Genomic DNA, 27,663 nt, shown 5'->3' on the forward strand with positions numbered 1-27,663 from the left:
GCCGTTGTTTCTGTTGGCTAAAGAGTTCAGTAGCCGGAAGCCACGTTTTAGCAAAGTACAAAGCAAGACAAGTGTCGGAAATAACAAAATTAGTTGTCTGGTAGACAGTCAATAAAAACCATATACAATATTTCACTTCCCTACCAAATGTAAAATAAGTAAAAAAAGATATATAGAACTATGAAGTAGCTGAATTCGCAAAAGCAACAGTGCATCAAGACCTTGACATATCAGCTCCAGAAATCTTTTTTTTAAAAAATGCTAGCAATAACAGACAAAGGAACACCAGTCTTATTAAGCAAGAAACAGTAAATATACTGACAGCAGAACATGTAATATTCTGGATTGCTAGAATCCATTGCATAACCTGTATATGTACACCAAATGACATATGCAGATAGAATCCAGCATTCTGTATTGCCCTGTAATCATGGAACACATACGTTTATCATTGACATCTGATTGTATCGCCACAGCAGTGTCAGTAAGCTATCTTGTTAGGGATATTTCTGCCACTTTCATCCTTCAAGAACCCATAGATGGAGTCCCCTTGTTCGGTAACACATTTGATTTCTTCTTCTAATTCACCAATATAAATGTTGCCCAATACCTTAAACAAGTAACTATGTATCTTAACAGTACAAACTAAGTACAGTGAGTATAAAACAGTACTTTTCTGAAATGCTCTCACACCAGCTGAAAAATGGCTACACTTAAGTGCAATGTGAAGCAGTGTGTGTGTGTGTGTGTGTGTGTGTGTGTGTCTCCCAGTGTATTTGTGGTTGCTGATCACCATTAAATAACATACATCCTTTCTTGTATCCAGAATATTTCAAACAAGGCTTAGTTGGATTTTTCTAGGGATGCATCAAATTCTATCTTCTATTCAAGCAAGGGTGCTTATTCTAAAAAGGATGGTGAAAAGGCTGAAAAAGCTGCTCAAGTGAATGCATTGGGTGAAAATCAACGTCACATGAGCAGACTTCCACCTGCATCATGGGGCTTCCCCTTCCTCACCTCCTCTCTGTTGCCCCCCCACCCTAAATGTGCTCTGGGTGGCCTCCCAACCCTAAGGAAAGCTGCTAGCCATGATAGCTACTGCTCTGCCTCCATAGTTGGAGGCAGCAATACTTCTGAATACTAGTTTCTAGAAACCACAAGAGAGGAAAGTGCTCACAGATTTATTGAGAGCTGCACAAGTTATTATAGCTAGGAGGTGGAAGGGGCAAGGTGAATATAAAATGGAATAATGGTATGAAGAGGTGTGGGATATAGCTATTAATGATAAATTAACATGTGCTATTAAGGTAAGATAGAAATTATTCTGAGGAGATATGGAAGGTATTTGTAGAATTTGTACGGTTAAAATGGAAAGGGGTCAAACCATAGCAAGAGGTGCTGAAATTTTGGGAGGTCTTGAGTTTTGATAACCTCATAGCAATAAATAAGTCCCCCCACAATGAAATCAACTTTTTTGAATAAATTTTACTATGCTTTTTTTTTTCAAAGTCCAGCATCACCTGAGCTCTGAGAGTGCAGCTTTCTCCCGATTGAAGTACAGAGTGTTTGAGGGTGGAGACATTTGCAGGGAAACCAAAATGCTTGTTTACTCCAACTCCTCGAAAGATTCCATTAACGGTGTCTCCGAAAAACGTTACACATCACTTGGGAAGACAGGTGAACTAATGCTAGTGTACTGGAAGAAGCAAAGATTACCAGTGTTGAAGCAATGATTCTTCAACATCCACTTCGTTGGACTGGTTATGTTGTTTGGATTCCTGATTATCGTCTTCCAAATCAACTACTTCATCCCCAATTTAAGAATGGAAAGCAAAATACCGGTGGTCAACAAAAGAGGTTTAAAAATCTTCTTAAGGCAAATCTAAAAAAATGTAGTATAAGCACTGATAACTGGGAAACACTGGCCTGCAAGTGCTCCAATTGGAGAACAGCCTTTACCAAAGGTGTCAAGGACTTTGAAGATGCTTAAACTCAGGACCAAATGGAGAAACGTGCTAAGAGGAAGGCATGTTTGGCAAACCCTCACCATGATAAACTCTGGCCCCAAAACCTATGTCCCCACTGTGGAAGGATGTATGGATCCAGAATTGGCTTCCACAGTCACTTACGGACTCACTGTTAAAACCGTATTTGTGGAAGACAAGATTACTTGGCCACAAGTGATCACCAAAGAAGAAGAGATATGTTAACACAACCTGTTACTTTGCATACCTTGATTTTTTTACTATGAAAAACCAAGTTAGAAGTTTGCTTTCAGGATGTTTTAATTATTTTTTAAATAATTTAAATAATTTTTAAATAATTTAAATTAAAAATACTGAAGAAGCAGAAGAAGGAGAATGCACTGTCAATGTATTCAGTACCTTACAAAGTAGCACAGGTCCCTGCTCTGAAAAGCTCACAGTTAAATCTGAACTTTCCTCTTATGTTTTGTTCTTGTTTAACATTTTCAAAGCCTTGTTGTAAGGCATGCCTTCGAACTGGGGAGCATAAGGCTCAACTCTGCTTCTGAATATAAATGACTCACAATATTTTATAATATTTGTAACAAAATTCCCTGTGGATTTTTGTTTTTATTCCAAACACATCCTCCCACCAAGGTCTTATGAGAGTGAGTCATAGTTATGTCATGAAAAACCACTTCAGATTTAAATAAGGGAAAATTAATAACTTTTGCCTATTTAAGGTCTAAATATATCACCAGTGCAATCAACTGTTTTGACTACTGATGTGCTGAAATGGTTTTGTTTCAAAATTATACCATCTCAACTTTAAGTGAAGTATATTCATCCACAGTGTGTGTCGTGAACATCAAAGTTATATGGCATACTGGTGGCCCTTGCAAGGAAAGGCTGCAGTATAAGGGAAGGTAAAGGACCCCTGGACAGTTTAGTCCAGTCAAAGGTGACTATGAGGTTGCAGCACTCTTCTCACTTCAGGTCGAGGGAGCTGACCTTTGTCCACAGACAGATTTCTGGGTCGTGTGACCAGCATGACTAAACCACTTCTGGTGCAACGGAGCACCGTGACAGAAACCAGAGCGAACATAGATGCAGTTTACCTTCCTGTCACAGTGGTACCTATTTTTCTACTTGCACTGGCGTGCTTTTGAACTGCTAGGTTGGCAGGAGCTGGGACAGAGCAATGGGAGATCACCCCATCACAGGGATTCAAACCGCCGACCTTCCAATCAGCAAGCCCCAGAGGCTCAGTGGTTAAACCACAGCCCCACCCGCTCCCCATGCTGCAGTGTAACCTCACCCCCTAATGGAGGTGCTCTTGTTCAGCAAGCCAGGTGGCTCTCCTCCAGGACACTGTAAGCAGGAAAGGGTTCAAGCAGGACAATTTGCTCTTCCCCTCCTCTCCCCATTAAGCCTTTGAATTCCAGTTGCTGGGAACTGCAGGCGAGCAGAGTGCTATTCAACACATCAAGTATCTCATTGGCAACTAAGAAAACACATCAACCACTGAGCATGTTCGATCCTCCATCAGGCTTTCTGTGGAAGAGTGCCTCCTTTTGGAGTTTTAAAACCTGTCTCTTTTGTTTTCACACACACACACACATTGCCCACTCTGGTAAGATACCAATGTGATGTACAACAGTATCTACAAATATAGTAAAGCATAAGGTAGCATAAGAAGAAGGAAAAAATAATCATATAAATAACTGGCTCATCTTGGGTGGTGATGGCAACAAATAAGCAACTGAATAGGTCTGTCAGTATGAAAAAGGCTACGAGAAAGTTAGCAGCAAGGAGGCCTGCCAAATCTATGCTGGAAAAATATTCCACAGCGTTGAGATTGGTGGCACAAAATGCTCAACTCCTAGTTGACGCCAGGCAGATTTTCGAGACTTGAAGGCAGCACGTGAATGTTCTGAATATATAAGTTGACAAAATAATGTATTTCCCTGGTACTTCTGCAAGCTTTGGGGTTCCCCCAACCAAGCTGATACTTCTCCCTTGTTCTTGTTGGCTCTGTTTCTGTTGGCAAGGTGGCAGTGAGGCTGCTTTGTGGCAAGTTTCAAACCCAGTATTTTGGATTTAAAAAACCAATTTGAGTACCTTAAAATCCTTAACCCAAGATGCTAAGAATCTAACCTGAGGCCTCACGGCCATGGAATGTGCTCTCTCCCTGGAAAAGTGACACCAAACATGCTGCTGGTCTCGCTCATTTACATATCAGGCATACCCTGCCATGGCTACATTATGCATGTAGACATACGCATGCTGTTGATGTTGATATACAATACCTTTCCTTAGCAGATATTTATACATTTTTAACAATCTCTTGGTATGCTAATCCATATTCAAATTGCATGTTGCAGCTCTCCGATTACCCTTCTGGTTCATTATATTTACCTGTAAGTCACTGACAGACATTGTTTGCACTGCCATCTGGAATGCATACTGTGGTCTCCAGAACACAAGCCTCAAGCTAGTGGAAACTAACTACATCATGAAAGTGACAGGCACATTAAAAGCGTATTGAATGCTGTCCTGCCTTACCCATACTGACATACAACTACAAAACAGCTTTTACGTGGGTCCTGTAAGATGCTGCAAGCACCGTCCTTCTTCCTATGGCTCAAGGTTAAGTATCGCTGCAAATAACGGATAATAAAACGGGGCAAGAGAATAACAATAAAGTATAGGGAAGGAGATATTTTGTATTACTCTAAATATAAACATGAACAGTGGGAGGAACAGTAATTTCCTGTTTACACTATTTGGGGAACAAAATAATATTCTGGTCTCGATGTGATCTCTCTGGCATTATGCAACAGGAGCATCCACAGCAACTCTCAAAATCTATTTTGTAGTTATAATGCAGATATAACGCTTGCCTTTAAAAAACAACCCACCAATAATAAAGACCTAGTATTTGCATGCTTGGGATCAAGTCGAGTTTACTAGCATGTTATCAATAAACATTACCTATGCACAGCAGCGATCAACACATTCACGCTGATGCTGGCCAGACTGAAAAGCAACAGGCCCGGCAGGAGAAACGGAAGCTTTCCTGCAGTGTGAATAAGAAAATATCAACAACAGATCTCTCTTACTCAGCTACAAGTGATCACCAAAGAAGAAGAAGCAGGGGAGATAACATGAGAAGGGGGAGAACCATGTAGACCACTTTGAGCTGCTTGGGGGGGGGGGGCGGGAGTGGGATATAAATGCTAAAATAAAATAATCATCCACCTACAATGTGTGTTGCTCTTAGGAACTCCTTTCCCCACTTACTGCTCTGATCACTGTTTCTCCCCAGTTCATCACTATTTATTATTTGTAAAACTGCACAGAATACACTAGGGTTTTGGTAACAACCTTTTGCTAACACCATCCTCTAAAGCATTCCAAGGTCACTTTGTTCCATCAGAATGTCACCCCTTGCTTCCATGTTGGGAGGTCTTCAATGTTCTTGATTTCGGTGCAATCTAAACATGTCAAGTTCTACATCAGATTCCACATAACTCGCTTCAACGCCCGCCTCAGTGAAAAACTCCCAAAAGAAGGTTGGAAACTTTTGTGGGTTTTGTGACTTTCAGTACCCCTGATAAGAGCACCTCCTTCTTACCAAAACAGGTTGGCTGAATCCCAGAGACTTATATCCTGTTAGCATGTGTGAAGTATACTTATGGGAGACATGGTGAGTGTTAGAGCAGATGTGCTTGCTGTGAGTATCACCAAAGCACTAGATTGATAAACTATGTTAAGATCCAGAAGCACACATGAGCCTGTCTTCAAGGCATGCACAGAACTCTGGAATGTGTGGAGACCACCATTCATTTAAAACAGTTCTCAACCCCAGATGTTGTTGGACTACAACTCCCATCATCCCTGAGCTCTGGCCTTGCTAGCTAGGGGTGATGCGAGTTGTAGTTCAACAACATCTGGGGACCCACAGGTTGAGAAAGGCTGGTTTAAAAGAAAGCGTATAATCTGCATGCTCATTCCATTTACATGCATGGAGCTGTAACATTTAATAAAACAAGTGGGAAGATCCTTGCAAATAGACTCCAGCTAATGTGTCCCTGGCAAATGCTACAGAATTGTTATATGAATTTACTAAAAAAAAAAAATTAAATGTTTGAAAATAGGTATCACTCAATATCCAATTATAATGATGAAGGTATTGATTTATAATAATTAAACCCTTTGGAATGTGGAGAAAGGGGGGGGGCATTAAAGTAAGATTTCTCCCCCCCCCCAGCAAATTTAAATTGTGTTCAAAACCAGCCTGATAAAGAGCCTAGACTTTACAAAAGGTGTATTGCATGGAATGCTGGTGTCTTATCCTGTTCTTCAAACTAACTCTGAACTATTTCACACACCAAGCACAATCCAATTGATGTTCTTGCTGTTCAACATCCATTCATTTAAAAGAGGCTTGCACAGGCTTCGTATGCGCGGTGCTGGAATGAAGAGCGAAGCAGTGGACTGCACTCTTTTGTCTTTATATACGACAAAGGCATGACTGTGAATCTGAGAACAGCTCAGCTGCCATTCTTTTGTGGATGTTTATCTGATGCTATTCCTGTTCTTGCAGATTTCCACGCAGCCATTTGTTACAGATGCAGATGCTTGGTCTACATGCATTATTATCCCCAGGGTGATATGCATCAAAACGGCTTCTGTTGGTTTTCACTGGGTCCACCATGTGACATAATTATCAGCAGTAATCAGTCAGCAGTGCAAGATCTTTTAAAGCATGCTGCTATCCCTGAGAGCAAGGATCCTCCCACAGTTAACCGTTAAGATGTTATCTGTATGGAGCAAACCTAAAATCACTGCAGATTCAAGGAGGAGTAGGCTTTGGTTGTAAAACGGAGGTGTTGCCCTCATGAGAAAGGAACGTCTTCAAGCAGTCTGAGCTATGATGACTGGATTGTTCACCCTTATCTTATGTACAGTAGGTGACATTTGTCGTAAACTGCCATGATTAATCATTTCACTGTATCCAATGCAGCACAAGTGCAAGGAGGCTTGTGAAAAGACATTTGTGTCAGGGCAATTCCCCCCTCCAGCCCCTGAGACTCCTGAAATATACTAAATCTAAAAGCCATGATTCAAAGCAGGTTCCATATTCTGGGTTAAGGTGGAGTTTCGTTCATTTAACTATGGGTTAACATTGATCCAAAGTACTATGTAGTAAAGGAAATTCACTCCAATCAAGGGAGAGGGTGCTGGCGAACAGCTCACATCCTCAAAGGTGGCTTCCAATTTGATGAACCAAAAGCTATCATCACATCTGCAATGGCCGCAGAGGTATTTATTGTCAGTCCATTGCTTTCAATGGGAAAAAAAGCTAAGAAGCAAACACCTAGGGATGCAATATTTTGACAACTTGTATATTCATTCAAGTGATTCAATTCTCTCCTGGGGTTACACAATATCAGAAGGCATGGGATAATCACTTGTTTGAAAGTGTTTGTACTTCACATTCTCCCTGAACAAGGAAAGCTTGTCTGTCATGGAAAACACTAGTCACATATAGATAACTTTAAGTTAGGACAGAGAAGTAACAGGTAGGCAAATATTAAACCAGCAAAAAATAAAAAATGTTTTCCTCCAAATCCCTATGGAAAATTTGGATGGATGCCCTAAGAACAATGTCATAAATGTTGTCATAACATCGCTAATGTTATTTATTCATTGAAAAGATTTATTCATTGCCTTTATGTCCTTGCAAGGGTTCCCTTGGTTGTTTATACTCATGCCTAAAAATTAAACAGCAAATAAACAAAAACTAGGATCATAAAAATAAAACACCAACCGAACTATTAAAATTGGAGCCACCTAATTAAACAGTGGTGGTGGGAAACTCAGCACAGACAAAATTTTGCCAGGCAAAATAAAACAGTATTAACAGTGTGTCTAACAGTACAGTGCAATCCTCTACATGTCTACTCATAAGTAAGTTTCAATGATATGGTTTGATATGGTTACTGCATAGGACTGCAGCGGAAACATTGTGAGAAAGGCAGTCAAGCAAGTCTCACTGGCATGTAGGATCCATAGGTTGGTGATGCAACCCAAAATGCCACGGCTGAGTCTTCACCAACCATGCCTCCAAATATTGTGGAATACCAAACCGGGTTGTACATGTAAATGCACAAATAATAACTTACATTCATTTTTTCATTTGATAATATGTCATAATTTTAGCTACCAGATAATGAGAGGGAGTCACACACTGCCCACTGTTGTTCCCTTGCAGAAAACAGTCTATAGAACAGGTTCTAAAAACAAAGAAATATTACCGTATTTTTCAGTGTATAAGACGCCCCCATGTATTAGAAGGCCCATATTTTTTAAACCCTAAATTGATAAATCACTATTTTAAACACCAGAGATCGCCCAAACTTTTTGAGCTTTTGGGGAAAACTCGCTCAAACTTGTTGAGCTGAGGGAGGCAGGCAAGCAAGGCAGGGCGAGGAGGCGAGTGATAGCTAGCAATAGGGAGCAGGAGCAGGAACTAGAGCCAAGCAGAGCATGAAGATGGCGGACGCCATAGAAGCGGAACAAGCAGTTGAAGCGCTGAATGATATTCTTCCATGTATAAGACGACCCCCTTTTTTGGACTACAAAGAGAGAGCAAAAAACATCGTCTTATACATGGAAAAACATGGTAATTGTTTTACTATCTTTCTAAACTATGACCTTTGTCAAGATTAACACCAGATATGGAAAGATCAAGATTTCCTCATTTGTGAATAATAATATTCAATTTCTTTTTATTCAATCATCAATACTTCCCCCCCCCAAAACTAAAAATGTCATGTGAGAAAGAGGCAACTAGTTTGTAGTTTAATTACATCGCTCTACAAAGATCCAGAATCTCTTTTTAATAAAAATAAACCTTTATAATGTTGAATTCATGTGAAAGCTTTTAAAAAGGATCATATAAGGAAAAGTTAGCATCTGAGCAGTTTTTAGGAGAAATGTTCTTGAAATGAACAGAATGATCTACTTTCTCGAGCTCATCCTGTTCTTAAGGAGGCAAGTATGACCGAAGTCACATTATACCAGTGAGGTGATATACTGGATAAATAAATTTTCTCTCAGGAAATTAGTGAAATAGAAAATAATGGGCCCGTGGGCTTCTCTTTTTATTCCTCCCTCTCTGAGCAGGACACTGGCTTAATGAGAAACTGGAATAATGTCATATGAAATATTGCCACCTCCAACCCCATTTATACTGTAGCCCTTTGTAGTAAGCCCCACTGAACAAAGCGGGACTTACTTATGAGTAAACATTTACAGGACTACATTGTTGGTATTTTAAATTTAACACTGGAATCACTGACCAAGAAAATAAAAACAAGGAGTATAGTACCTCTTCCTTTAAGCTCCACTCTTAATCAAAGGAACCATTTCCCAGTCCCCTCTTAAATTCTGGGCAAAGGGAGGCAGTTTCTATCAGAGTGAGTATTCAAGACCTACTGACAGTACAGCGTTTTTTAAAAAGCATTTTCACAGCTGGGAGCCATGTCACAGGCATCTTACGATATGATGGCGACTTCGTAATACTCAAGGGCAAAAGCAAGAAGACTTCCCCAAAATATAATAAAACACACACAAGATAAACTAGATTACTCGCAAAGCATTGCTTTTTCGCAGAAACTGTGTGTTTCCAGTTAACTACCTATCATTTGTAAATTTTGCAAAGTTTGCACCAAAAGAAATGCCCCTTCAATTGTCACAGGATACATCCTGTTTGCAGCTGCTTATGACATGGTATCCAGCTGCGAACGTGCTTCATTCAGCAACACGCTGCCTGTAGGGTTTGATTTCTTTCTCTCCCTGTTTGGCAAAGCTGCCTCCTTTCATTGCAAAGGGGAGCAAAGGAAAAAGGAACACAGTGTGGGATTGTTCCCTTTTATTAGAGAAGCATTCTCTCTTTGGGACGGGAAAGAATGTTAAACAGAAAAATTAGAATCTTGCATGCAGATTTACACATGTAAAAGGAGGAATGTTGGCAATGAATTAAAAAACCTAGGTGAACCCTCTGTCCTTGGGTAACTTGAGAACTGCTGGCCTTTCCCATAATATTTAAGGATGTTAGGCATCATTTTGGGGGCCCAATTTTTGTAACATAACATCCAGCCTGAATATATACAAAGCTTGCTGTAGCTTCCTTTGGTCCCAATAAAAGCATTATCCTTATACTGTCTTCTTATTGTTCACTTATAGGACAGCTGGGTGCAATTCAAAGTGCAGTGCTAGTAAGACCCTGGACACCCACCGTTTTAACTTCACAGAGCCATCTATACATATAAATTAGGATTTGCAAATTATATGCAAATTTGTGTCATGGGTGTGTGCCCATAGTCCCTTCCATGCCTGAAACCACCCTTGCTTTGATTTTATTTATTTTCTGGCATTTTTCATTGCAAAATCATGAATTATTTCCCCGAAATCAATTTCTCTTGCAAGGTCACACTCAGTAGGGGGGTGGGGGGACTAGCTAGGTGGCTTAACCCCACAGGATAACGCCTGCAGTTTTTTGATGAGTGATAGCTTGCTAAAACTTCTTTTAGCTTCTGCCACTGGCAGTGTGCAAAAATTCCATAGGCCTATTTCACACTTCACTGAAACTAAGATGAAGTTGTTTTTTTGTAAATCACATTTAATACTGTAAGGGGGTTGGTAGTTAACTCTTACGCAAAACTAGACTTGGAATTATTTTTATATCTTAAAGCAAGATATAAGGTAACACCAAGCAATCATCCCAACATTTCTTTCCATCTGGTAGCATCTGTTAATATTTGTTTCTTTTTCTTTTATTTCACTGTCCACACCATGTCTACCTGATAGTGATTGCTGTAATTCTTTCTACTGGTACTAGAAAGGTTTCACTTTCAAGAAGCTTAGTACAGTATATAGTTCGCAAATGTTGTTTCGTAACTGGTGAATGCCCTTCATTTTTCACAAGTGTGTTTCCCTTGCAGAAAAAAGTCAACATGGGAAACAGTACAAATCACATCTGCTAAGAAATTCAGGAAAACTATGCCTACTACCATCTTTTGGGGGTGACATTGGGGATTAATTCTGCGTCTACATGCCCGTCCATATTTTGTCTGTCAGACATTTTTTTAATTTGTGTGGCCACTGGTTTATTTTTGGGCCATCCACTTGACATGCAAAATAAGATGCTAATTTTCATATGACATATCTTAAGCAAATCTGTGTCTTTTTAGCTAGTGGGTTGGAAGGCCCAATCCACATAGTGAAATAGGCCCAGAAAATCCTCTTGGCACACCTGGATCCTGTCTCTATATTGAAATAATTTTCACATTCTTTTTGTTCAAAATCTGCTTTGCTAATTAACGTACAGGCCGAACCTGGCTGCAGAAAACCCTTGTCTGTTTTGAAAAACTAGATGACTGATTGGTGCCCTTTAACTTCTTTTAGTTCCCTATCTTTAACCTCCTTACATTTCTTTCCACCTTATTTGTCTTTATAGCCTGACATGGCAGTATGCTGGGAGCAGACAGAGAACTAGACATTCACTCACCTTGGGGTCTGTAAAGCCAATCAGCAACATTACTATCTCCGACTATCTCTGAAATCAGTGTCCCTGTCTGATTATTATGGTGCTTTGTCCCTCCTAGTACCTGTCCCTCCTGCCTGTACACAAGGAACTCTTGAAATGGGAGCTCTTAGAATCAACCATAGGAACACAGAATCATAGTTGGAAGGGACTCTGAGTGTCATCTAGTCCAACCCCCTGCAATGCAGGAATCTCAGCTTAAAGCATCCATCACAGATGGCCATCCAACCTTTACTGGAGTGAACATGTTCTATAGTAGAGAAGTCTCTGTCTTTCAAAGCACAAGCTCTCTTTGTTTTAAGAGAACAGTCTGGGTCAGAAATTTGCTGTTCTGATCAGCAAATCTCACAGAATTTGAACAAGGAGAAAATACTTACAGGAAATAAGTTTCCATAAATAACCTCAAGAATGACCTACAAATGAACTTGATTGTCCACCTTATGAAAATAGGGTTTCAGTCTGCCAATCCTGTAAATGTGTACAGCATTGCAGCATAAGGCAACCTCCACTGAAAACAATTAGACTACTTCCGAGTAGATAGTTAGCTTTTAGCCATTATTAGCTAACTTTGTCCTGCTACATTGCACCCTTTCTTACCCAAATTGCAACCACTATGATTAAGCCCTGTTAAGGGAGTCTGGGTCTCAGCAACTAGGGGAATCACTCCCCAGTATCTCAATATGCGGGGAATGCAGGGAGGAAAGGAAGCACAAATCCTGTTGTACAAGAGGCACTCTGTTCGTGCATGTAGAATTTAATCAGTGGTCTAGAGCAAGGTTTCCTAAACTTGGGTCTCCAGCTGTTTTGGGACTACAATTCCCATTATCCCTGACCACTGGACCTTCTAGCTAGGAATGATGGGACTTGGAGTCCAACAACAGCTAGAGACCCAAGTTTGGCAAATCCTGCTCTAGAGTATAGCCAAGAAGTGCAGCTTGGGATTATTTCTGCTGTTATTTTGCATGGTCTAAAGGTGCATGAAGATAGGCAGTTTAGGGTCTGGTGAAGATGGGAGGCTGTCTGCAAATTGTATGTAGATTGCATTCAGTATTGTTACAGAACAAAGTGGGATAGAAATGTACTAAATAATAAATTGACAATTTGTTAACAGCTGCACAATCTGCAATACCAGAAAAAAATTAAAATCTATCCAAACGCCTATAGAATGTGCAAGAGTTCAGAAAAATGATGATATGCTAATAACAGTCAAATTAATACAGCAAATCAGGACTCAACCGGAAGACAGAAATCTCATTGTTTTATAGCAAAATCATGGCCAGTAATAAAAATATTTGGAAATGAAACCTGTGAAATGGGACAAGCCAAAAAAATATAAAACTCAGAAGACATTGCTTTCTGGGTTTTTAATGCTACTAGGTAGGGGGAGGGTAATTCTAACTGTAATTCTAACTATCCTTTCTTCTTCAGAAGGAATTGTTTTCTGAAAGCTTGATAAAACAATGTTACAAAAAGAGAAGCTGACAGACGGGCAGCAAGGTTTCTCTGCAGACATCTGCCCAGTGCCATCTCTGTACCTCCCTGTGGTCTGGATCACTGAAATGGATAAAGCAATGTCCTCTGGATGAAGACCTCCCTGTGACATTTTGCAGTTGCCCTACTCCTACAGTCAAGTAAGTTTTAGGAGAGGGAATAGTGGTAGAGGAAAGGAAAGAAGCCTGGAGGTAGTAGGAGGATTAAACCTCAAAGCAAAGCAAGCCTGCCTGTTCTGAATTTGGATCTGGCTCCTTCTGGATCAGCGATTTAATCAAATTGGATGGTCAATTAAGATTTGTTTGACTGGATGTTAGCCTTATTTATTGACAGATGTTATGTGCGTCTTAATATAAAAATAAATCCCTATGCAGTTTTCATGCTTAGTTTATGCTACAACCCACCTTAGGTCCTTAGGTTAGTTATAACAAAGTCTAAGTGAAAGCAATGCAACCAGAGTCCATTTCACCGAAATTGTTCCATTAGGTGTAATGTAGCCTAATCACATTTGTTTTCATGGGAAAGACAAATTTGCTGACCAGCATTGTTTAATTGTGGGTGTTTATATTTTAATATTTGTGCAACTGCTTTTTATTCTTTGGAAACTGCTTAAAAGCCTATTTTGGCACTAAGCTGTATATCACTGAATAAACAACAACAATTTACAGTGAAATCCTACAGATAACTTTACTGGAAGCAATATCAGTAAGTTCAATGGGACATTCTCCTTGTTAAATGTGTACAGGATTGCAGCATAAGGCAACCTCCACTGAAAACAATTTGACTACTTCCGAGTAGATAGTTAGCTGTTAGCCATTATTAGCTTTAGCTGAATTGTGGTTACTGCATGGGCATTTTACATAATTTAAATTTACTACTTTAATCTAATTTCACACTTGAAAATTCAAATGTCATCACAGAAAATCTCTTCATATCTGATCTAAAGCAATTAAAATAAAACTCATTTATATAAATATTTTATATACTGATTTTTAATAAATGTTCTGTCAATCAGTGCATTTATCAATTAAAACACTTCGACAAAAGAGTGCCGACCATCGAATGAGACATTTGCACAAATGAAGGACAATTCCAGTTGCAGGGGACAAACAATTCAGAGCTGTATTCCAGGTACATTCCCCAATGCAGCATCACGTTACCCATGATGGTTACTAGACCCTTGGATGTGACAATTCAGTGTCTGGAGGACACTCTTGCCCACCACTGTACAAGAGTCCACAGTTCTTTGAATCCAAACTAGATTTTTATGGACAGTTCACAGTTTGCCATTTTTTCACTTGTTGGCATCCATCTGTCTCAAGTGACAATGGACTGCCTCCAGAGGTGAATCGCTGCATTAGTAGCCCCAAACGCCTCTGGAACACGAGCCTGGGAAGAGCGTATGGAAGCCTGGACGATGAGACCCCCCTCTCAGCCTTGCTGATCTGGTCCAAAGGAAAGCAGAGCAATACTTTGACACCAGCTTGGCTGAAGGACTTGCCAGAAGGAGGTGTACAAGGCACCATCCAAGCATCTTAGGGACTCCATTCCAGATTTGTGTAGGGTTTGCTCCTTCGCCTTTACTTCTCCCAAATATATCCTGCAAAGCAGGGGAGGTTTAGGATCAGAGTCTTCCTTCTCTTAGATGGGTTACCTTCCCAGGTTGCTAAGCCCCATCTGCCCCTCGCTTCCCTCTACAGCACATGCAAAAACCACCTTCTTAACCATTCAACTCACTACTGGTTTCATCTGCACAATCTGCCAGAGCCTGTTTAACATGCAGGGGAAGTCCCTAACTCACCAAGGCTTTGGGACCCATCGGCTACTCGTACCTGGTTTAGCCTGTCAGTTGAAGCCATTCCCAGGATGTGGTTGTTGTCACATGATGACAGCTTCTAGGAGCCACAGTTGAGAGCTGAGTACAGGGTAAGGACCAACTACCTCAGAAGGAGCATAATGTGTTCCCCACTACCAAGTGATTAATTAATGCTTAGTAATTAGGTGGCGCTGTGGTGTAAACCACTGAGCCTTGGACTTGCTGATCGGAAGGTCAGCGGTTCGAATCCCAGAGACGGGGTGAGCTCCCGTTGTTCGGTCCCAGCTCCTGCCAACCTAGCAGTTCAAAGCACGTCAAAGTGCAAGTTTCAAACAGCGTTTCCGTGTGCTGCTCTGGTTTCGCCAGAAGCGGCTTAGTCATGCTGGCCACATGACCCGGAAATCTGTATGTGGACAAACGTTGGCTCCCTCAGCCAGTAAAGTGAGATGAGTGCCACAACCCCAGAGTCGTTCGCTGCTGGACTTAACTGTCAGGGGTCCTTTACCTTTTTTTTTTATTCTAAAGTTCTACACTTAATAGTTCTTTATACAACCTCATATTTAATATAACACTGATACCTAAAGGACATCTTCCTCCTCCCCCCACCACTGGTGATCACCCCAGCCTGCTCCACAGCATCTCCCAATCCTTTGGAGTAGATGTGGCGACTGCAAAGGAGAGGAGGAGAAGGGAAAGTGCTGTTCCATGAGTGGAAGCCTGTTCTACTAGCAAACACAATTGGATGCAAGCCTACAGAATAAATCCCACTATTTGTATTAGGACACAACCTCACATTGACCACTTTTCTTACAGATCACAACACAGTAGGGATATGTTTATCATGTTGATATGCAATAGTTAAAATCGATGCTTAATGTGAAATTTATGTTGCAATTTAATTAAATTATAGTGTTTTATTTTATTGTATGGGGTGTCAAATGTTGCTGTACACAGCTCTGGAATGAGACTTGCTGAAATGTTTGTATAGAAATGTTCCGAATGCATGAGGTGGGGAGTTGTTTAGGGTTATTTGTTGGAGTGGGGTTGTTGCTGTTAATGTTATTAATTTTTTGCATCTTCATTTTAGAGCTTATTATGACTTACGTGGAAATTAATTTAGATTGGTTGTGTACTTTGTGATAGTTCATTTATTGTTTATGACTATTGTACTTTTGTTATGTTTGTAATTATTTCTTTTTTCATGTTGTAAACCACCTTGAGTATGGTTTTAACTATGGAAAGGTGCCATACAAATAAATTATGTTTCTTTCTCTGTTCCAAGATTTTATCTTGCTCATAAGGACCTTATCTGACATAACTTTTAAATCTGTTGTCATTTTATAAACCCTGTATTACTGTAAGTGATATATCCTGAAATGTTGGTAAAGCTTTGGAAACTTCAGGTTGTCCATATTTATAATGAAGTGTTTTAGGATGGGTTTGTATATTAGGGAAATAAACTCCACAATGCAAGTCTATATGGAGAAAACAATTACCAAACAACTAGTCTACATCTGAAATACTGCAAGGAGCAGGAGGCAACCAATAAATGAATGAATGACTAAAGCACAAAACAGAAACCTATTAATACAACAGTCCTATAGCAAAATCTGCCAGGCTGAGCAGGTTAGGATCCAACAGATCTCTGGCTGAGCTGGGAGATTTGTGGCCCAGCTCCCTTATCCTCAGCTCAGCCAAAAATCTGGCAGTGTATCTCTCCTATCCCAGTTCAGCCAGGACCCAGCTGTCTAAGCCAAGTCTGGTAGATCTTAAGATGACATAGAAATAAGGATGTTGTTGGAGCATGGTGTGGGTGGGACTAGAGAGAGGGGTATTAGGATGGATCCTATCCCTCTTGTGACATAAGTAAAACTGGCAAAAGGTGGTGTAACTCAAACACTATTTTAAAGGCTTATTTCCCCTCCTCTAGGCTTAGGCTGACTCAGCCAACCATAACCCTTCTGCTGAGCCGAGTCTGAATCGGATGCAACTTTATACCAGCTTAATCTACTCCAGCTTGCTTTACGCCAGCTTCCTGTTTGTAGGATTGCTCCTAAATTATGCAAATCTTGTGTTAATTTGTCTGCCGCCAGTAACAGTGGTGCACTGCTGATTTAGCAGCGTTAATTCATCAGGCTTATTCCGTTACACTGTACATCTTATCTTTGGCGCTTATTTCTTAGTACATCAAGTTTCATAATTGCACTGTATAAGTTATGATATAAAGGCAGAAGATTGTTTTGCAATCAAACAATGATCATTCAAAATCAGATATGGATATATAAATCTGTATTTATCCAAATAGATAAGGACACACGGAAACGCACACACACACATGCAAACTAACTTAACTATTAGTCGTTTACCAGCTGTATACATGCTAGTAGTCATATCCAGGAAATGTAGTACTCATAGCTACCAACGACAGGTTATTGCAATGGGAACTGAACAAGACATGGGATGGAGTTTTGCAAGCATTTCCCCACCACTAGGTACATTTTCTGCATGCATTAGCCTATTGCATCTGATACAGATGACACATGTATAGACCTATTTCTGAGCATAAACTGCAGCAACTGGACTATTGTTAAATTTATTCATGAAATAAAGGAATATTCATCCACGGTGAAAAAGTTAAAAGAAAAAGAAAAACTTGTCTTACTATAAGATATATTAAAACCCAAACTATATTACATTTTCTTGCTTAGGCCAATATCTGCCTATAATGACTTTCTGCAATACACTTGTAACATTGTCTAGTCACTAACAAATTCAGATACTGTTAGGCAAGGGACAAAGCCAAATGAGTGAAAAAGCAAAAGGACTCAACTTCAATTTAACTGTCCTGTAAGGTACATACTAATTAGCTTCAAAGCTATGAAATCCTAGCTAGCATGTTAAGTCTGCTACATGACAGTATAATTTGCCTTCTTAAAGGATTATGCAAATTACAACTCATCATTCCATTACACGACTGAAAAAAGTGACAGCTAATTTATACATAACACACCTTTCAAATCCCTAAGATGTGAAGCACCTGTGCAATATACTTTGCCTAGGTTTTTCTGGGTTTAAGTACTTGTTTACTGCAATATACAGAAGCATACCTAAGAGATTTAATAAAGTCCTAGAGGTTTATTTATTTCCCTTTTAACTTCAAGAGCACAATTCCCAAGTATGAAAACAACATATATCTGCCCCCAATTTCAAAGGTATTTCATTCAAACAGAAGTGTAAGTTTTCAACACATGTTTAACTTCTGAATAGAGGGACAGCACTAACGCCACGAGCCAGGAGAAAGACTCACACAGATTTCAACATACTTCTGGTAGGTAGATTCACAGTAGATTCCGTCATATCTGTAGATTTTCCTACATTCTGATTGGTTGGGCAGAGGATGCTGGACAGTTATTCTGTAGAGGTATCAAAAACAGATATACATGACTAGAGATTCTCTACAGTCAACTGTAATGCAGGACAATTAGTATTTTGAAAGGTACTGTTATTATATGTTACATCTATCTCATCTTGTTACATCAACTACATTATAGCTATATATATATCTACATATATATATCTACATTATAGGACAAGTTCCACTTCTGGAATGTAGCTCTGAAAGTAAACTAAAATATAATTCTGTGTAAGAGAAAATTTATCTTCTCCTCAAAATAGAGACAAAATAAGACACACATAACCCCCCCCCCTCTTTGGAGTAATTAAACTTTAATGCTCCCCCCCCCCAAAAAAAATAAAGAACATCACACTTAACTAGCAAAAACTGTCTTTACATCTGTTAAGGATTCCAATCTGTGCCCATGGATGTTCAGAATGATTGAGAACTTTTAAACCTCTGCCTACTCCAGTTCCCCTTGGTGACAGAAACTGGACTGTCACAGGACTGGGGCTTACCACATAATTTTATAATCTAGAATTAAGCATTACATTCAGTGCTATTTTTATGTTAAGGAATACAACAAATTGCATGGAATATTCATTTTAGATTTTAACCTTTTTTGGAATAAAATTCTTTTTTTGTGATATTGCATAAAACCTAAGTAATTAACCTGCAATCTGAGTAATCCCCTTTCATTCCTAATGGGCTACTCTTAATATGCCCATCAGAGGAGAAATCAGCTCAGAAGATTGCCTGTTACCAAAATATTTATTCATATAATAATAATAATAATAATAATAATAATAATAATAATAATAATAATAATAATTTATTATTTATACCCTGCCCATCTGGCTGGGTTTCCCCAGCCACTCTGGGCGGCTTCCAAAAGAATATTAAAATACTGTGATACATCAAACATTAAAAGCTTCCCTAAACAGGGCTGCCTTCAGATGTCTTCTAAAAGTCTGGTAGTGGTTGTTCTCTTTGACATCTGGTGGGAAGGCGTTCCACAGGGAGGGCGCCTGGTTCCCTGTAACTTGGCCTCTCGCAGTGAGTACTGGGAGCCAATGTAGATCTTTCAAGACCGGTGTTATACGGTCTCGGCGGCCGCTCCCAGTCACCAGTCTGGCTGCTGCGTTCTGGATTAGTTGTAGTTTCCGGGTCACCTTCAAAGGTAGCCCCACGTAGAGCGCATTGCAGTAGTCCAAGCAGGAGATAACCAGAGCATGCACCACTCTGGCGAGACAGTCCGCAGGCAGATAGGGTCTCAGCCTGCGTACCAGATGGAGCTGCTACACAGCTGCCCTGGACACGGATTTAACCTGTGCCTCCATGGACAGCTGTGAGTCCAAGATGACTCCCAGGCTGCGCACCTGGTCCTTCAGGGGCACAGTTACCCCATTCAGGACCAGGGAATCCTCCACACCTGCCCGCCTCCTGTCCCCCAGAAACAGTACTTCTGTCTTGTCAGGATTCAATCTCAACCTGTTAGCCGCCATCCATCCTCCAACCACCTCCAGACACTCACACAGGACCGTCACCACCTTCACTGGTTCTGATTTGAAAGAGAGGTAGAGCTGGGTATCATCCGCATACTGATGAACACCCAGCCCAAACCTCCTGATGATCTCTCCCAGCGGCTGCATGTAAATGTTGAAAAGCATGGGGGAGAGGACAGAACCCTGAGGCACCCCACAAGTGAGAGCCCAGGGGTCTGAACACTCCCCCACCACCACTTTCTGAACACGGCCCAGGAGGAAGGAGCGGAACCACTGTAGGACAGTGCCCCCAACTCCCAGCCCCTCAAGACGGTCCAGAAGGATGTTATGGTCGATGGTATCAAACGCCGCTGAGAGATCCAGCAGAACTAGGAAACAGCTCTCACCTTTGTCCCTAGCCCGCCGAAGATCATCAACCAGTGCGACCAAGGCAGTTTCAGTCCCATGGTGAGGCCTGAATCCCGACTGGAAGGGATCCAAATGGTCCGCTTCTTCCAGGTGTGCCTGGAGTTGTTCAGCAACCACTCGCTCAATCACCTTGCCCAAGAATGGAAGATTTGAGACTGGGCGATAGTTGGCCATCGTGGCTGCATCTAAAGATGCTTTTTTAAGAAGCGGTTTAATAACCGCCTCTTTCAGCGGGTCTGGGAAGGCTCCCTCATGGAGGGAAGCATTCACCACCCCACGAAGCCCATCGCCCAGCCCTTCCCGGCTAGCTTTTATAAGCCAGGATGGGCAAGGATCAAGGAGACAGGTGGTTGGTTTCACGCGTCCAAGCAGCCTGTCCACATCCTCGGAGGTAACAGATTGGAATTGATCCCACGCAATTTGACTAGACAGGACTCTAGCACTCTCCCGCCCCGCCCCTGCTCCCACGGTGGCGTCTACCTCTTCCCGAATCTGAGCGATTTTATCTGCAAAAAACTTTGCAAAATCATTGCAGGAGATCATGTGGCCCGTACTGGGCCCCGATGTAGCAGGTGGTTCTGCTAAATTGCAGACCACCTGAAAAAGTCTCCTGCTGCTGTTTTCTGCAGATGCAATAGAGGCGGTGAAGAAAGTCTTCTTCGCCGTCGCTACTGCCACTTGGTAGTCTGGACATTGAGCTCTAACCTGTGTCCGGTCAGATTCAGAATGGGTCATCTGCCACCGGCGCTCTAGCCGTCTCAACGATTGTTTCATTGCCCTCAGATCCGTGGAAAACCACTGGGCTGTCCGGGCTCCATGCAATCGGAGAGGGCGCTTCGGAGCCAGACAGTCGATAGCCCTGGTTAACTCCACATTCCAGCGGGCCACCAGGGAATCAGCTGAAAGGCCATCAACATGGGATAAAGCATCCCCTACCACTCTCTGGAAACCATTTGGATCCATTAAGTGGCGGGGGCGGACCATCCGAATTGGTCCCACCTCCCTGCAGAGGGGAAGGGTCGCGGAGAAGTCAAGTTGCACCAGGTCTGACCATGGCACTTCTTTCATTTCGCTTTTACTTAGTGTCAGATCACAAACATCCATAGAGGTAAACACCAGGTCCAAGGTATGTCCATGGCTATGGGTTGGGCCAAACTTATTCAGGGACAGCCCCATGGAGGCCATGCTTTCCACGAAGTCCCGAGCGGCCCCTTGTAAGGTCGTGTCCGCATGGATATTAAAATCCCCTAGGACAACCAAACTAGGTGTCTCCACGAGAACATCCGCCACGACCTGAAGCAGCTCAGGCAGGTGCAGCGGGGAGCTCGGTACACCAAAAGAAATCCTGTACTGCCCCTATTGCCCAACTTCCAGAACATGCACTCAGAGAACTGGGTCTTCCCAATAGGGCGCCTGGTGCAAACTAATGACTTCCTAAAAATCACTGCAACCCCCCCTCCCCGCCCACAAGGCCTGGGTTGCTGTGCGTAAGAGAAACCTGGTGGACAAGCAGCGGCAAGGACAGGCCCATCTGCTTCATCCAACCAAGTCTCTGTTACACATGCCAGGTCAAGTCCTCCATTCATGATCAAGTCATGGATGGCAGTGGTCTTATGAATCTGGCATTGCACAGCAGCACCTTCAGGTCATGTGGGTATCCCTTACTAATTCTAGTATCCGTCCGGTCAGGACCAGACCCGGAGGCAGAGATAGTCCTCAGACAACGACTAAACCTGCGTCCTCTGTAATGACATGGTCTGGTCTTAGCGTAACTCCTCCTCCTACCCGTGATCACTGAGATCGGTTGTCCTGTTAGCTAATGTTTCCAGCCTTAACCTTTATAAAGCACTGTACCTAGATAGCTCAACAAAACCGCTTTTTATATGTATTTATTTTAATAGTAAAATGTGTGACCTGGGTTTCCTAACAACTGTCACATGATTTACTCTAGATGATGGAACTATTATGGAAATGGCAACTATTCTGAATTCAATTTCTATGTATTTTCCTAAAGTTATAACAATGGTCTTATTTCTTTCCCTCTTTTATCCATCTTTCTTTATAAAACTACAATAATAAAATAAACTGCCACCTACAAAAGCAATAGTCTACAGTGATTCATCCACATGAAATTATTGTGCAACTGCTTGGGAATGATAATGCATAGCACTAAAATTAACAAAGAAACTGCACTACTCTAATTTGTCAAAAAGTGTTTATTCTCAACATGCTATGGATCATGCAAGTATACTGCAGAATTTAATCAATGAAGAAATCACACCTTGAACCTTCTAAACTTAGTTTTTAAATAGTACCTGCTTTGTATGCCTCTACAATGTCTTATTTGAAGACATTATTTAAGTACACCAGGCGAATCCATTAGCATGGAACCCATAGCACTAATCACTTTTGCTATAATCCCATACCTACCTACCTCGGCATGAGCTCAACTGAAAGCAATGAGATTTACATCTGAGTAAACATGTACAGGACTTCTGTGTTTGATATTTAATAGACACATAAACTATAGCTCTGTATTATAAATTATGAACCAACACCTGATAATTAGGGGAAGGGTCATAGCTTGGTAGTAAAGAATACACTTTGCATGTAGAAGGTCTCAGATTTAATCCCCAGCATCTCTAGATAGGGTTGGGAAAGATCCCTGCCTGAAACCCTGGATCACTGCTGCCTGTCAGTGTAGACCATGCTGATCTAGTTGGACCAGCTTCTGACTTGGTATAAGGCAGCTTCCTATGATTCAATCATAATATACAGATTTTTAGCTGGTTGACTGACCCAACCTAAAGAATGCTCACTAATGGTTCGTCATCCTGGACAAAATGATAGCTGGGGTGCTGCAGGATTCTGTCCCACGTCTGTTGTTGTTCAACATCTTTATAAACAGCTTAGATGAAGGAATTGAGGGGATGTTCGTCAAATTTGCAGATGGCACCAAGCTGGGATTCAAGATGACCTTAACAGATTGGATAACTGGGCCAAAACTAACAAAATGAATTTGAATAGGGACTAATGTAAGCTTCTAAACTTAGGCAGGAAGAACCAGCTGCCCCAATATAAGATGGGGGACACCTGGCTTGCCAGTAGTACATGTGAAAAGGACCTAGGGGACTTTATGGACCACAACTTAACCATGAGTCAACAAGTGTTATGCAGCAGCAAAAAATGGCTAATGCTATTCTGGGCTGCATCAATAGATATCCCGATCAAGGGAAGTAATAGTACTGCTTGGTCAGTACTTGGTCAGTACTTGGTCAGACCACACCTGGTGTCCAGCTCTGGGCACCACTATTTAAGAAGGGTATTGACACGCTGGAAAGTGTGCAGAGGAGGGCAACCAAGATGATCAAGGGTCTGCAAACCTAACCTTATGACGAACGGTTGTGGGAGTTGGGTATGTTTAGCCTTGGAAAGAGGAGACAGAGAGGACATATGATAGCTAACTTCAGATATCTAAAGGCCTGTCACATGGAGGATGGAACAAGCCTGTTTTCTCTTGTTCTGGAGGACTTGAACCAATGGATTCAAGTTACAAGAAAGGAGATTCCAACTAAACATCAAGAAGAACTTTCTGACAGTAAGAGCTGTTCAGCAGTGTAACAGACTCCCTCAGAAGGTGGTTTGCTCTCCTCCAATTAAGGTTTTCAAGCAGAGGCATGAATGCTATAGTTGAGATTCCTGCATTGCAGGGTGTTGGACTAGATGACCCTCAGTGTCCCTTCCAACTCCACATTCTATAAGTCTAAGTTACAAAAAAGGAGATTTCAACTAAACATCGGGAAGAACTTTCTGTGCTCAAGAATGGAACAGACTCCCATGAAAGGTGGTGGCCTCTCGTTTCTTGGAGGTTTTTAAGCAGAGGTTGGGTGGTCATCTGTCATGTATGATCTAGCTGAGATTCCTGCATTGCAAGAGGTTGTACTAGCTGGCCCTTGGGATCTCTTCCAACTCTACAATTGTATGATTTTAGGTGCCAGAAATTAAGAATTATCTAGTAGATGGATTTCAATCAATCCTGTAACCAGACAAATCACAGTGAATCCAGTCAGATAGCAGGTAATCAGCAAGGGGGTTGCTGGTTAGGAATAATAACCTTTCCCATGTATGCTCTTTCTTCGGAACCATATTGCAGAAACCCTACCCAAATTAATTTTGATCACTCGTTCTTTAACACATTATGTTGACAGGGAGGGTTGATCTCATATGTTCCATATAAAAACTGATTTTGCTCAAGATCAAACTGTATATTGGCTATTTACTCTGGGTACTGTATATTCCTGTTCCATTTTATGCTTTAAAATTGATTTCTTGTATATATTTTCTCAGAATTGAAAATTAAAGAACTGAATAGCATTCGAGCCTAATCAATTCTCACTGGTTAACTGAAATCACTTTCCACTCGGTTTTGAAATGTTTGTAGAATGAAAATCCTAATTCTCACATAACATTTTTGGCACAACCAACCCCACTGTTGCTTCGCTTGTGACAGCAAGAGGTTAATGTTTTTAAAATGTACTATGGAAGAATACAGATGCAGTCCCTCCCTACAAAATGCTAGCAGCGTAACTCAACACCCTGTTAGAATCTAACGAATAAAACCCCACTTAATATTTGTATCTCCCTTGCTATAAGTGTTATATTTTCAATAGAAAAAAATCCAGCCCATTCTATGACCTGCTTCTCTTTTTAAAAAAATATATGCTTTTACCGAAAAGTTTCAGAAGCAGCTTTCAAATACAGCTAGATTTCTCCTCCCACTTTGACATGTCACTTCAACTCAAGATGGACTCATCATATAACTCAAGGTGGAACTTTAAGTGAATTTACATACATGTGAAACATGTAAAGCTATGACTAATTTTAACTCACAGGGCAGAATTTAAATAATTAGTTACAAGAAGTCAAACTAAAGGAAGAAAGGAGGAAAGAGATGGTTAGAGGCAGAGTAGTAAATTGTTCCATTTTTGCAGGTAATCTAAATGCAAACTAGAAGCAACTTATCATGAGAATGGATTTTCCACCATCTGGTCAAATAACAGGGGATTTGTCTAGTGGCAAGCAAAGAATGGAATGATGTGAGAAAGATTAGCGGGCAAGTCCTACAGTTGGCTAAAATGTATTTTGTGCAAACAAGAACAGATGACGCCTTAACAATTACACCTGTCAAAAACTCCAGAAAGCAATCCATCTCTGAACAGCCCAGTTGAAAACAGGCTAGTTCATAACAAAATGAATTTTTTTAAACAATTGCCAGCCATAACAGTTTGATGCATGACAAGCTTAGGAAGTCATGTTCCACGTTCAAGTGAAACCTTAACTAACTGGACCCTGGGTTTTTGTGATAAGTAAGATATTAAACTGGGGAAAATCCTTTTCTGCAGTAATGCAAATAACAGGCAGCCTCTCTGAGGCAAACGAATTCAGAGTTAAACCATAGCTTTTACCTATGCTACCATGCACAGGTATTTTAACATTCTCAGAATGAGAGAAATGGTTTGGGGGCATGTTTCCATGTCTGTGAATATATGTAAAATTCAGCACTGCCCCCCCTTCAGGATATTAGGTCTTACCAGTAACTAGAGAACTCCCTAGAATTTTTCGTGACTAATAAAATGCAGTATAATTATGTAGGGTTAATGTTTTACCTGGCCTTCAAGAGCTAACCTACTGAATTTCTGCAGAAGAGACATTACCTTTTAGAAGAATATGTGGAATTAGATGAATAAATTATATTTTCCTTTATGTAATCTGTTTTTGTTTTGTTTTGTTATACAGCTGACCAGTTCTACTAACTTATGGGTAAAATCAGGATTTGGAGCCAGACCAGAGTGAAAATGCTGCACATATTCTGAAGGTTGCAGTTGACTGAGCATCCCAAACCAATTTCCTGTCTTTGTCTGGAACAATGGTCTCCATACTGTCCTCCCCAAGCAAAAGGAAAAGTCAGTTTTAAAGCTAAATTAATAGTAACCAGAGGGGTGGTGCATCCTGTTTTGCCATTTGGGATGAAACAGGAAGTGTCGCCCACCCTATTGCAGAAGTGAGATCTCACTATCAATCAGTGCTGGTGTCAATTCTCCAGCAACAGGGCACCTGAGACAGTTGCTCCACCCCTACCTTGTGGTTGGGCTAGGTCTTAATATCAGCTGTAAGCAACGCTTTGAATCTGCACTTTTCTCCCTTTCAGTGCGAAAGTAATAGCCTCTAGTCTTTTGCCCCTGTGTTAGCTGTGAGAGAAGACAACAGAGGAGCTCGCTCCAAGTGCAAAGGGATCCCTCAGGATGCTGATAGGAACCAGTCCTGATCTCTGCTTGAGGTCAGCATTTCATCATAATTGCAGCTGTGTATATGCTAAGAACAGGGCCCTGTTCAGCACTTCAGGGAAAGGTACTGTGCCACCCTCTTTTAGGCGGTAAGGGGTAAGGATTTGGCTAGGAAGTGGGAAGCGATTATTCCCAGCACATTTTTCTGTCTGCAGGGCCCTGCTTCTCCTTCTTCCCATATACCTGAAGGAGCGTCTCCACCCCCATCGTTCTGTCAGGACGCTGATGTCCAGCGCCGAGGGCCTTCTGGCGGTTCCCTCATTGCGAGAAGCAAAGCTACAGGGAACCAGGCAGAGGGCCTTCTCGGTAGTGGCGCCCGCCCTGTGGAACGCCCTCCCATCAGATGTCAAACAGATAAACAACTACCTGACATTGAGAAGACATCTGAAGGCAGCCCTGTTTAGGGAAGATTTTAATGTGTGACATTTTAATGTATTTTTCATCTTTGTTGGAAGCCACCCAGAGTGGCTGGGGAAACCCAGCAAGATGGGCGGGGTACAAATAATAAATCATCATCATTTGTGGACCTGGGTTGTTTCCACCTAAGCATTTCACTTCATTGATATATCTGTTTGTATTCCATAATGTATGGGCTTGCCTAAGAGTGCTCAGTTTTGCATCAGGAACCAAACTAAAAATTAAAAAATAGGGCTTTTAGAGATCTCTGAACAAGTGAGAGTAACATGGTGTAGCTCATAAAGACTTCTTGAAATCTTGAGATATTGATCAGAATTCAACTAACTAGTCCCCCTAGGAACCCTGTGCAAGGACCTCCGCAAGCACAACGGGGCTTTCCCCCTCTCCCAAGCTCCCCTAAAACTGGCTCAGGGAGAATTTAGGAGAACCCCCAAAACAGCATGTAAGTGGCAGATCGGGGGGGGGGGTCATTCTGTCTGGCAAGCTGAATAGCTTGTGCTGACGAAATTATTCACAGAGATGTTTAACTGCTTTACACACACAAAAATTCTACAACTCAGTATTTCAGTCCACAATTAGAGGACTATGAAACAGGGTACATGGGGAACGTGTCTGTGCCACAGTAGCATGGAAAACATAACCATGCAAAACGTATTTCCAGAATTCAGGACAGTTTGTTTTCATGTCAGTTTGTTATAACTTTCAATC

General features: G+C 41.3%; 1 protein-coding gene across 11 annotated transcripts in view; it reads right to left on the minus strand.

Moving 5' to 3' along the window:
* The window catches only part of NPAS3 (neuronal PAS domain protein 3), a 636,914-nt gene that overhangs the window by 528,781 nt on the left and 80,470 nt on the right, over positions 1 to 27,663 (minus strand). For 6 of the 11 annotated variants that reach the window (XM_081888852.1, XM_081888849.1, XM_081888855.1 and 3 more), the window contains exon 2: positions 18,211 to 18,300. The exons of 4 other annotated variants lie outside the window; for them this stretch is intronic. In XM_081888852.1, coding sequence (XP_081744978.1) covers positions 18,211 to 18,300 — 90 coding nt within the window. Of the gene's footprint in view, positions 1 to 18,194; positions 18,301 to 27,663 lie in introns of all 11 variants that reach the window. One more of the 11 variants, XM_081888858.1, reaches the window with a different exon arrangement.

The sequence above is a fragment of the Podarcis melisellensis genome (assembly GCF_964234715.1).
Source record: "Podarcis melisellensis genome assembly, chromosome: 1".
NCBI lineage: Eukaryota > Metazoa > Chordata > Lepidosauria > Squamata > Lacertidae > Podarcis > Podarcis melisellensis.